The sequence below is a fragment of the Maylandia zebra genome, linkage group LG16 (genome assembly GCF_041146795.1).
Source record: "Maylandia zebra isolate NMK-2024a linkage group LG16, Mzebra_GT3a, whole genome shotgun sequence".
NCBI classification, from domain to species: Eukaryota; Metazoa; Chordata; class Actinopteri; order Cichliformes; family Cichlidae; genus Maylandia; species Maylandia zebra.
This window is the reverse complement of record NC_135182.1, coordinates 7218326-7230820: the sequence shown is the minus strand read 5'-3', so window position 1 is coordinate 7230820 and position 12495 is coordinate 7218326. Positions and strand designations below refer to the sequence as shown.

Below are 12495 nucleotides of genomic sequence, written 5' to 3'. Positions count from 1 at the left end.
GTACACGGTGTGTACAATTAATGTGTCCAGCCAATGAGTTCACTGTGGGCATTTAGGATTATCTGCTCTACCTTGTGTTTTATTTCAGTGCTGTACTGACCACACATACCTTGGAAATGCATCAGCTACTTTTATGTTTTTTGTCACAGTGAAGAGTTCCATACTCAGCACTTTTGCTTGTACTGGCTGCATCTGACTCTGGTCCACAAATGTCCAATGTGTGTTGCTTTTACACAGGTAAACCCACATTTTGTTAAGTTAATGGCCAGTCAGTCTACAAAGAGATGTTCAATAAAAGAATGATTGTGCAAGTACATTGTCCACCTAAACAGCATGACGTTCCAGATGACTAACTACAATTTTCAAAATCTTTTACAAAGTTTTGAATTCACTGTGGAGGACTATTCTCTTGCGTGCCTAAGTTACTGATCAATGCAATTAGTCCACTATTAGTCTTGTACATTGCCAAGCATTCCAGTATCCAGTATGTTTGGGAAATTGAGCCATAGGCTTTTTTGTAGCCTGTCTCTGCTTTGCTGGAGTTTCTCTTCACCCTAGCAGAACGAGCTGTGAACCATTATTTGGTGGTTTCAAGAGACTCAGTTATGAACATCTTGTTGTACCTCTTTTTGATCCCGGATCTGTCTCTCATGACCTGCTTTCTGCACCTGAGTTAACTAGTGAACATCCATCTAGGATTCCCTGATTTTAGCTTACAGCCTTCTTCTCCATGGGGGGCTTACTCTACGTGCATGCTTGACCCGAGTGCTTCTAGGATTACTGTGAAAGTGACGAATATGAGCTCATTGGTTTAGTGACACTGGCAGTAGAGATGATACATAGAGCACTTTTCACATCTGCAAAGGTGGGAAAATAGCATCTTGGTTTATCGTTATCTTGAGTCTAGGCACAGTCTTCATCCTCAGCTCAGAAAGTGCACTTGCTATTATAGGTCACTAGGCGTAATCTAGTTCAGTTTCACTGCTCTTTTCTGCCAGGGTTGGCTCATTGTTTAAAATGCTGCTTACTACTGTTCCCATTGCACTCTAGCCTGTGGAGCTCCAGCTTTTATAATAGCTGCTTTCACTCTCCCTATCTTTTCCAGCTCTGCCTTTAGTATTTCTCAAGCTTTAGTCTTCCTTTTTCCTGATGTTGATATCACTTGGTATAGCTACATCTGTCACTAAAGGCTTTTTACTTTGCCTTTCCACCCTCCGGTCATGTTCACCTCCTGCCCCTTACTTTAGTGTTCCCGGTCAAAATCGACTGGTCCGTTTTAGCTGCTCTTAAATTAACACAAAAAACATTTTTAACCACCAAATTCAGTTCAGTGGGTCGCTCACTGGGTTGTTCAGTGGGTTCCTTAGTAGTCGTTCAGTGGTTGTTTAGTGGGTAATTCAGTGGGTTGTTCAGTGGGTTGTTCAGTGGGTCTTTCATTTGGTTGTTCAGTGGGTCACTCAGTGGGTCGTTCAGTCAGTGAGTGAGTGAATGCATGCATTCCCATTCATATTCTATGGTGGTCACGTTTGACTGGGAACACCACAGGTGTAACAAGGTTGAATAAAACACTCAAAATTCAGTGAAAGAGCTATTCATCACTTTTATATGTTCAAGTGCATAGTGTGGAGGATATCATAAAGCTTTGAGACAATAAGGCCTTGAGACAATATTTATGAGTGTGTTAAGTCTTAAATCGGTCAGGTTTGACCCGAACACGACGAGAAGATTACTATGTCTGTTGGTTAAAAGCCAATAGTTTGTCTGTTTCTATTTGCAGTTCCTTCAGGATCTTAGCTTGGACATTCTCAATAACCTCTGGGGATGTACAGCGTGGGCCATTTATATGGATACACCGTAATAACATGGGTTATATGGTTGGTGATATTAAAGTTCTGTTTGTGGCACATTAGTATATGTGAGGGGGCAAACTCCTCAAGATGGATGGTGACGATGGTGGCCGTTTAGAAGCCGGCCATCTTGAATACAACTTTTGTTTTTTTTCAATAGGAAGAGGGCCATGTGACACATCAAACTTATTGGTAATGTCACAAGAAAAACAACGGTGTGCTTGGTTTCAACGTAACTTTATTCTTTCATGAGTTATTTACAAGTTTCTGACCACTTATAAAATGTGTTCAATGTGCTGCCTATTGTGTTGGATTGTCAATGCAAACCTCTTCTCCCACTCTTCACATACTTATAGCAACACCGCAGGAGAAATGCCAGCACAGGCATCCAGTATCCGTAGTTTCAGGTGCTGCACATTTCGTATCTTCACACCATAGACAATTGCCTTCAGATGACCCCAAAGACAAAAGTCTAAGGGGGTCAGATCGGGAGACCTTGGGGGCCATTCAACTGGCCTATGACGACCAATCTACTTTCCAGGAAACTGTTCATCTAGGAATGCTCGGACCTGGCACCCATAATGTGGTGGTGCGCCATCTTGCTGGAAAAACTCAGGGAACGTGCCAGCTTCAGTGCATAAAGAGGGAAACACATCATCATGTAGCAATTTCAAATATCCAGTGGCCTTGAGGTTACCATTGATGAAGAATGGACCCACTATCGTTGTATTCCATATACCACACCAAACCATCTCTTTTGTTGGTCCAACAGTCTTGGAGGGATCCATCCAATGTGGGTTAGTGTCAGACCAATAGCGGTGGTTTTGTTTGTTAACTTCACCATTCACATAAAAGTTTGCCTCATCACTGAACAAACTCTTCTGCGTGAACTGAGGTTCCTGTTCCAATTTTTGCTTTGCCCATTCTGCAAATTCTGTGCGCCGATCTGGGTCATCCTCGTTGAGATGCTGCAGTAGCTGGAGTTTGTAAGGGTGCCATTTGTGAGTAGCTAATATCCACCGAAGGGATGTTCGACAATGCCACTCTCCAGTGACATGCGGCGAGTGCTACGCTGTGGGCTCTTGCTAAATGAAGCTAGGACAGCCACTGATGAAATGGCCACCATGGTCACCACCCACCTTGCCGAGTTTCCCCCCTCACATATACTAATGTGCCACAAACAGGACTTTAATATCACCAACCATTCCCATGTTATTATGGTGTATCCATATAAATGGCCCACCCTGTACAATGCCAATTCCAATGAAGTTGGGATGTTGTGTAAAACTTAAATAAAAACAGAATATAATGATTTGCAAATCCTTTTCAACCTCGAGTATATTCAGATGAATACACTACAAAGACTAATTATCTGATGTTCAACCTGATACACTTTATTGTTGTTTTGAAAATCTTCACTCATTTTGAATTTGATGCCTTCAACACATTCCAAAAAAGCTGTGACAGGGGCATGTTTACCACTGTATTATGTTACCTTTCCTTTTAACAACACCAATAAGCGTTTGGGAACAGAGGACACTAATTGTTGAAGCTGCATAGGTGGAATTTTTTCCCATTCTTGCTTGATGTACAATTTCAGTTGCTCAACAGTCCGGGGTCTCAGTTATCGTATTGTAACACATGCAGAATGTCCTTCTGAAGTAAGCAAGGACGTCCCTGAAATAGACCTTACTTGGATGGGAGCATATGTTGGGGAATTAGGGGTTGGGCAGAGTGGCAACCAGTGGCAACCATAGATAATCCTTCTGACCCTGCAACAAAATAATTCTTAAACATTCTTCACTGTTTGGATTTTATCCAGCACGTCACGCAGCCGACTCACAACAGAGGACACACTCTGGACCTGGTCATCACCCATGGGCTGTCCACCAGCGTGTCCTCTGTTGTTGACTTGGCTGTCTCTGACCACTACTGTGTGTTTTTTAACATCACCGGTTTTATTCAGCGGAAGACCTCGGTGCGAACTGTGAGGAGGCGCTATCTAACCTCTGTAGTGGCTGCAAATTTTACCAGGGTTTTAGACGAATGCCCCCCTGTGATTTTACCTGCACCCTGCGATTTGATTTTTAGTTATTTTAACAGCAAACTGAAGAAAAGCCTTGACTCCGTTGCTCCACTCACCACCAAAAAGATTAATGTAAAACATGCATCACCCTGGAGAAACGAAGAAGTCAAAAAACTCAAAAGAAATTGCAGGGCAGCAGAAAGGAGATGGAGGAAAAATAAAAATAATATCAACCATCAAATATTTTCCGAGCAACTTAAAATGTACAATAATACATTAAGGAAGTCAAGAAATTCATACTTCGCCAAAATAATCAGTATTAACAAAAATAATCCCAAGGTCCTCTTTTCCACCATAGATCATTTATTTAACCCTGATTTAAAAAGCTCCAAAAGAACCCCCACAGACTCGCTCTGTGAGCAGTTTGCAGACCACTTCAGGGGAAAGATCAGCGCCATCAGATCTGATATTTTATCTAATCGCGATATGATTGTAAACACATCTGAGGGCTCGATTGTACCTGAGGAGACACTGGACAGCTTTGTCCTGGTTAATGCTGAGAACTTTCAGAAGGTTTTCTCCACAGTGAGACCCACCACATGTCTTTTAGATCCAATCCCTTCTTCACTCTTTAAAACACTTTATGGATTTTTTGAGGCTGAGCTTTTATACATGATGAATTGCTCTCTTCAGTTGGGTGTCTTCCCTGCTGCCTTTAAAACGGCGGTGGTGAGGCCCCTTCTGAAGAAGAGCAATTTGGATTGTAATGATTTTAATAACTACAGACCTGTATCCAACTTACCATTTTTAAGTAAAGTCTTAGAAAAACTTGTTTTTACTCAGATTACTGATTTTCTCAATGATAGACAGATCCTGGAGATATTCCAGTCTGGATTTAGGGTGAACCACAGCACAGAGACTGCTCTCCTAAAGGTTCTAAATGATCTTAGATGTAACTGGGACTCCCAAAAGCTCTCAGTCCTGGTGCTACTGGATCTAAGCGCAGCCTTTGATACAGTAGACCACGCTATTCTTTTAAACAGACTGAAACACATGGTGGGCCTCTCTGGTGCTGTACATAACTGGTTCACTTCCTATCTCTCTGACAGAACTTTTATGGTGAGTATGGATACATGCTCCTCTAAGATCCATAAAATGACATGTGGTGTGCCTCAAGGGTCGGTTCTAGGCCCTGTACTTTTTAATTTGTATATGTTGCCTCTCGGCAGTGTCATCAGGAGGCATGGAGTGAACTTCCACAGTTACGCTGATGACACGCAGCTGTACATCTCCGTGTCTCCTGATGACACCAGACCAATGGATGCCCTTTTTAACTGTATCTTGGATATAAGATCTTGGATGGCAGAAAACTTTTTACAGCTTAACCAGGACAAAACTGAAGTTTTAATTGTCGGTCCTGAGGCTCAGAGAGAGAAACTCTTGTCTAAATTAGAGGCATTTTCACTATGTCCTTCGCTACAAGTGAAAAACCTGGGTGTTATTTTTGACTCTGAGCTTGGTTTTATCCCACATGTTAAACATGTAACCAAAATTGGATTTTATCATCTAAAAAATATAGCCAGAGTCCGCCCTATTCTCTCTCGGGCCAACACGGAGATGCTGATGCATGCTTTTATTACCAGTCGCATTGATTACTGTAATGCCCTGCTCTCTGGTCTTCCTAAGAAGAATATTTCAACTTTACAACTCTTGCAAAACTCGGCAGCTCGTGTGCTGACGAAGACCAGAGGGCGGGCCCACATTACACCGGTTTTAGAATCGCTGCACTGGCTCCCCGTGTGTTTCAGGATCGATTTTAAAGTTCTTTTTTTGGTTTTTAAATGTCTTAATGGTCTTGGGCCTTCTTATCTCTCAGATCTGCTTTTACCATACGAACCCTCGCGGACCCTGAGGTCCTCTGGTACTGGCCTTTTGATTGTCCCTAAAGTCAGGACACATACTCACGGAGAGGCAGCTTTTCAGTGGTATGGTCCTCGTCTGTGGAACAGCCTGCCGGAGGAGCTCAGGGCCACAGAGAACGTACATGTTTTTAAGAACAGGCTCAAGACCCACCTTTTTAATTTAGCTTTTACTTAGCGTTTATTTATTTTTTATGCTTATTTATTCTATCCTGTTATTCTATTATTAATTTAGGATTTACCTAATATTTCTTGATTTTATTCTTATTCATTTTTTAATCTTCTTACTCTATTTATGTCATGGTCCTGCGACCATGACTCAGTGACTTTATGTTTTCAACATCGCCTGGCCCGGCTTCATCCTCGCCTGATTCTGGTCCAGCTTCATCCTCGCCTGGCCCGGTTTCATCCTCGCCTGGCCCGGTTTCATCCACGCCTGGCCCGGTTTCATCCACGCCTGGTCCGGCTTCATCCACGCCTGGTCCGGCTTCATCCTTGGCTTCAGCCTCGCCTGATTCTGGTCCAGCTTCATCCTCACCTGGCCCGGCTCCAGCTTCAGCTCCAGCTTCAGCGTCAGCCACGCCTGGCCCAGTTTCATCCTCGCCTGATTCTGGTCCAGCTTCATCCTCACCTGGCCCAGCTTCAGCTACAGCGTCAGCTTCGCCTGGCCCAGCTTCAGCTGCAGCTTCTTCATCGCCTGGCCCGGTTTCATCCTCGCCTGGTCCAGCCTCCGTGTCTGCATCCTCGTCTGGTCCAGCCTTTGTGTCTGCATCATCATCTCCGCCTGCTGCGGTCCCGGCTTCCGTGCCCTCAGCCTCGCCTGGCCCAGCCTCGTTTGGGTCTGGAGCTAAACGGCCGTTTTCTGGACCGCTGGCTAGGCTACTGGCCGAGCGCCGTCGCCTGACTGGCCGCCGTTGCCTTCCGCACGGCCGGCCCCCGGACCGCCATCGCCTGAGTGGCCGCCGTTGCCTTCCGCACGGCCGGCCCCCGGACCGCCATCGCCTGTGTGGCCGCCGCTGCCTTCCGCACGGCCGGCCTCCTGAACTCTTTACGCGCCGCCGTTGCCTTCCGCACGGCCGGCCTCCTGAACTCTTTACGCGCCGCCGTTGCCTTCCGCACGGCCGGCCTCCTGAACTCTTTACGCGCCGCCGCTGCCTTCTTCGTGGACGGCCTTCTGAACTGCGCTTTGGACTCTGCTCCCCTGTGGGTTTTGTGTTCATCTTTGTTTTGGGACTCTGGGGCCTCCGTCCGTGGTCATGGTCCGGTCCCTCCGTCCTGGGCGCCCTGCCGCCCGCCCGGATCTGGTGGTGTGTTTCTGTGGCTGTCGGGGGCCAGCCCTTGAGGGGGGGGGGTACTGTCATGGTCCTGCGACCATGACTCAGTGACTTTATGTTTATGTTCTTATTGTTATTACTTTCATTATTATTCATGGCTGTTTTGGGATGGTTTGTGTTTGGGATTTTAGACACTGGGTTCTGGGTTTGTGCTCCCTCTGTTGGTCCCCGGTGTTAGTGTTCCCCTGTCTCGTCAGGTTAATCAGGTCCAGCTGTTTCCCCCATCTGTGTGTGATTTCCCAGTGTCTCTTTGTGTATTTATAGCGTGTGATTTCCTCTGCTCCTCGTCGCGTCGTCTGTGTTCCTACCTGGTGTAATCCTCTGCGTGTTCTCCCTGCTGTTCTCCCTTCATGTTCAGGTTTGCCACTCCTCTGTGTAGTTTATCCCAGTTTAGTTTCGTCCTTAGTTCTGTTTGCCATCTCCACTTTGTGTTTGTTATTAACAATAAATCACCCTCACATCTGAATAAGTGCTGCGTTTTGGGTCCTCCTTCCACTCTCCACACGGCCGCTGCCCCGGACCGTGACAATTTATATTTAAATTTATATTGTATCCTGTTCTTATTTATTTTATCATTTTACCCTGTATACATCGTATTGCGTCATATCTCCAGTGTTTCCTCGGAGGGCGCTCTCTGCACCGGGGCTGTTATTGACCGTGGCTGCTGGGTTTCTGGGGGTCCTCTCAGCCTGGTTGGGGGGCTCCTTTGCCTCCCTCCGGCTGTGTGCCCAGCCCGGAGGCTGCGGTCTGTGACTGGCTCCCGGTGCAGACGGCTCTCTGTTATGTTTCCTCACTTGGCTCATGCGAGCCCAGCCCAATTTTTACTCTTTAAGTGTGCGCGTGTGTGTATGTGTGTGTGGGTGGGGGGATATATGTGTATTGAGAGTGTGGGGAGTGAGTTGGAGGGTGGGGTGGGCTGCTTTTAACTATGTAAAGCACTTTGTGCTACATTTTTTCTGTATGAAAAGTGCTTTATAAATAAAGATTGATTGATTGATTGATTGATTGTGTATTGTGGTGTGATGTATATGCAAATGCCAGCCGAGAGCTGCAGCCGCGGAATGAATAAGGATGGCTCTGAATAACAACCTGTGGACCTGTCGTGTCTCAACCACACCACAGTGGTGCCAAAATCCCGGGACGCGGTACGATGGGGAACAAACCAGAGCCAGGAAAGGGGGGAGCTGGCCCAAATGGTGGCCGAAATGGCAGCCACCCAGCTGGAGCAGGTGACGGAGGCACGGCGCCAGCAGGAATAGTTGCGGGACCAGGCTGACCGCCATCTGGGGCAAATCGCAGAGCTGCAATGATGCTCCAGGCGTGGTCCACACTGCTGCCGCTAACCCCACAGGTGGAACCTGGTGGTGGGGAAGCGGTGGAGGAGCCGTGTGGAGCACTTCGGCAGCCAGAGGTGGTGGATGAGGCGCATGGGGGTGCACGCTAGCCAGAGGAGGGGGAACAGCCGGCTGAAGGGCTACTTCTGTCGGGAGCAGTGGAGTGGTGGAGGAGAAGCTCCAACCAGAAGTGAACGAGGGGCAAGAGGGCCCGTGCCTGTTGGAGGGGGATGAGCCGCCGTATGAAAGGCTGCTCCAGCCGGGAGCAGTGGAGGAACCGTGTGGGGAGACAGAGGTCCCTGTGCCAGGGGAGCCTGCTCGACCTGGGTCCAAGGTCAAGGCGCGAGCTGCTCCAGAGCGACGGATGACGGCCCCAGCCGGCCATGAGCAGGGTTGTGCCGGCTATATTATAAAGACTCTGGTGTTTCCATGTGCATTGTGTTTAGTTTCACGTCCCCTGTGGTGTTATTATGTTCATTTGTATCAGCTGTTTTCCACGTGTTTCCACTTCCCCTCATCTCCTCCTATGTGTATTTTGTCTGTGCGTTTTCATTCATTCCTTATCTGTTTTTCTGGTTTGTATCCATGTCTTGCCATATTTCCAGGTTTATAAATTCATGGCAGGTTTTCGTGTTTCAAGTTTCTCATGTCAGGTTTCTATGTTCACGTTCACATTGCAGGGGTTTTTTATGTTTAGACTTAGCTCTCCTAGTTTAGGTTATGGTTTAGTTTGGCATTTGCCTTTTTAAAACTGTTTTATCACCCTAGAATAATGTTTACTCTTTCTGTGTCAGCACTTGGGTCCTCCTTCTCACTTCTACACAGTCATCTTCTCCACTAACTGTGAAAGAAGATTTGCAAAACTACAATGAAGTTTATCAGTTTTAACATTAGATATCATGTCTTTGTAGTGTATTCAATCAAATCAGTGCACCTTAGTATTCAGTATTAGGTCATGAAATCATTTTGGCCTTACTACTGGAGGCCTTGGCCTTACTAAGGGAGATTACTCTTTAATTTCTGCATTCCCCTTATTCTACTAGTGTACTTCTAGTGCATTGTTAACACTGTCAAAGCATCAAGATTTTGGTTTCAAACCTACATGAGGCCTGTGTGGCCTGTAAGTCCAAAATACAGTACAAGTTAGGCTAAGTTAAAGGTTAATTCTTAATTGGCTGAAGATGAAGAGGTGGGAGTGAAATGCCAAACTTAGTTTGGCTTATTCACATGGGCCTCTATGGCTAATGCTCTTTACTCTTAAGGAATCTTAAATCAAAATTAACCTGCAACAAAATGTTTGTGCTCTACGGATGCTGAAACTATTGATTACTAAATAGCAGGTAAAAACACTGAAAGTATCATGAAGAAATAACTTTTGTTATTTGTAAATAAAACATAAATAAACATAAAACAGTTCTTATTTAGTGGTAGTATATTTCCTCCACAAAAACTTGAAACTCCACACAATGCTTATTTAGTTTGAGTTACAGTAAGAATATTGCTGTATACAGTTAACTGATAAAGAAAATTCTCTTGGAGGTTTAACACAATACCTGTCACTTTAATTTATACTACTGGAGTTAGTAGATTTTTTACTCTTGAGTTCTTGTAATTCAAAATATAAAGCATAACATATTTATGTTACAATAAACATGTACCAGAGAAATCGTGATCAAAAAACAGGGAAAAACAGGTTTAAATTCTGCAGATTAAATTTATAACAATGATGCAAAAAACGCAGAATAAATCAATTTCAAGACTTTAATATTTAACAAAACTATTTTTAAAATAGCTTAAGAATCTTAACAATTCAGAATTAATGCATCAAATTTTTTCTTTTTTTTGGCGGGTGGAGAAAGCAAGCTTTTCAGGTGTTTAAAAATTTCCTTCATTTTAAGCCCATATACAAATGGATTGAACAAAGGATGATACAAAGCTAGTTGTAATGTCATTATTAAGCGTACAGTTTTTGGAAAATCTGATTCCACTCGGGCTATAACGACATCATAGCAACCTAAACAGGAAAAGGTAATTAAAACTGTAAGGTGGGGTAAACAGGTCTCTGCAGCTTTCTTCCTAATTTCTTTACAACTTCGATAAGACATTAAGAATATTTTTGTGTATGTGTAAAGTATGAATAACAGAGGGAGTATTCCAAGATCTAGCAAACAAACCAAAGCAAAGGCAGCAAATAATTCTGATCTTACACACTGAAAAGTATAAATTCTGTTGTTACAAAATGTTTCATTTAAATAAAAGGAACACAATTTAGCTTTAGCACTCCCTATTGCTTGGATTGTCATATAAAAGCAGGCACAAGCAAAGCTATGAACAGGAAAATACTCACAGTCTTTTTTTCTCATGATGGTTGGATATTGAAGAGATTTGCATATAGCCACATATCTGTCATAGCCCATGGCTGCCAAGAGAAAAAACTCTGAGCAAGCTAGACTGTAAAACAGAAAATACTGAAAAAGACATGCCGAATAGGATATGACCTGTTTTTCAGATAAAAAGTCATTGAGATATTTAGGGTAAACAGCTGTAGAGTAAAGAGCACCTTTTTTTGCACCATTTGCGTCTGTTACGCAACCATTACAATCTCTGGAAAAATAGGCCTAAATTCCATCAGTTTATGACTTTCCCCATCAGGGGAAATAAAACATTGGATGACTGCTACAGCAACATCAGAAATCGCTTTTCAGCTGAACCAAAATCCCACTTTGGAAAGTCTGATCACAGTAATCCGGGTCAAACCAGTTTACAACAAAAGGCTAAAGACAAAGCCCTACCTGAACTGAAAGTGTGAAAGCTAGCCTGCAGGGACGCTTAGAGGCCACAGACTGGAGTACTTTCAAAGAGGCCCCACAGGCAAAAACTATGAATACACAGAGACTGTGAGTGACTACATTAGCTGGTGCATGTCCATAGACGCCCCTCCCAGGACAGTGCATATGTTCCGCAACCGAAAACCCAGGTTTAATTGTGACGTAAAACAGAAAAATCAGGAAGCGAGAAGACAGAATGAAACCCCAACTTTGAGGCAGCAAGCCAAAGGGAAACAAGGATACCGACCCCAGCCTGCTGCCTCTCACCCATGGCAACTGCAGCCTGTGACAGAGGTCCTCTTCAGGGGACTGGTTCCAGAGCACAAGCCATGCGTTGAGGTGACCCACACTATATCTAGCCAGTACCTCTCAAACTCATGCACTAAGTCAGGCTCTTTCCCCACCAGAGAGGTGACAGTCCATGTCCCAATTGCTAGTCTAGGTAGCCGGGAATCGGTCCGCAAGGCCCTCTGCTCCTGGCTGCCATCAGGCAGACATTGCACACAACCCCTACAGTGCCTCCTGCCAGTGGTGGGCCTACAGAAGGATGGGCCCATGTCCCTTTTTTGGGCTGTGCCCGGCCGGTCCCCATGGACTAAGGCCCAGCCACGAGATGCTTGCCCTCAGGCATGGGCCAGACATGGCTCCAGAGCAGGGCCCCGGTAACTCTGTCCCGGGCAGGATGAACTGTTGCCTTAATTTTCTACTCATAGGGGTCCTTTGAATTGCTAGTTGTCTGGTCCCTCATCCAGGACCGATTTGCCATGGGAGACCCTACCAGGGGCCAAAAGCCCCCCAACAACATAGCCCCTGGGATCCCTGGGACACACAAACCCCTCCACCAAGATAACGTCTGTAGCCAATTCACGGAAGGGTAGCCCCAGTGTTCAACAGCTAAATTCAGCTGGCTCCAAGTCTTAAAAAAAACCTGTTAAAATATTTAACTGCACTGTCTGAATTTAGTTTTTAGGAACACCATAAATAGGGCTAAAACAAACCAATTTATGTGCAGTGCATAGAGATGTGCTGAAAAATCTCACTTTGGTCATTTTACTGACAAGTTATAAAACATGATATAACTACAATGTTGAATATTGAGGAGACAAACAGGACAAAAAAAGAACAAGACTACAGAGAAGATTAATTTATTTAGTGAAACATGATTTCCTGTGACAACCCCACAGCTGCAATGTATCCAGTGTCACCC

At 44.9% G+C, this 12495-nt stretch overlaps 1 protein-coding gene across 1 annotated transcript; it reads right to left on the bottom strand.

The window, feature by feature from the left end:
* Nucleotides 1-8233: 8233 nt before the first annotated feature.
* On the bottom strand, nucleotides 8234-11559 carry LOC143412872 (olfactory receptor-like protein COR2). Its single transcript, XM_076874620.1, has 3 exons — nucleotides 11556-11559; nucleotides 10500-11020; nucleotides 8234-8566 (listed from the first exon to the last, which is right to left on the bottom strand). The coding sequence occupies exons 1-3, from the start codon at nucleotides 11557-11559 to the stop codon at nucleotides 8234-8236; spliced, it is 858 nt and encodes a 285-aa protein (XP_076730735.1).
* Nucleotides 11560-12495: the final 936 nt, after the last annotated feature.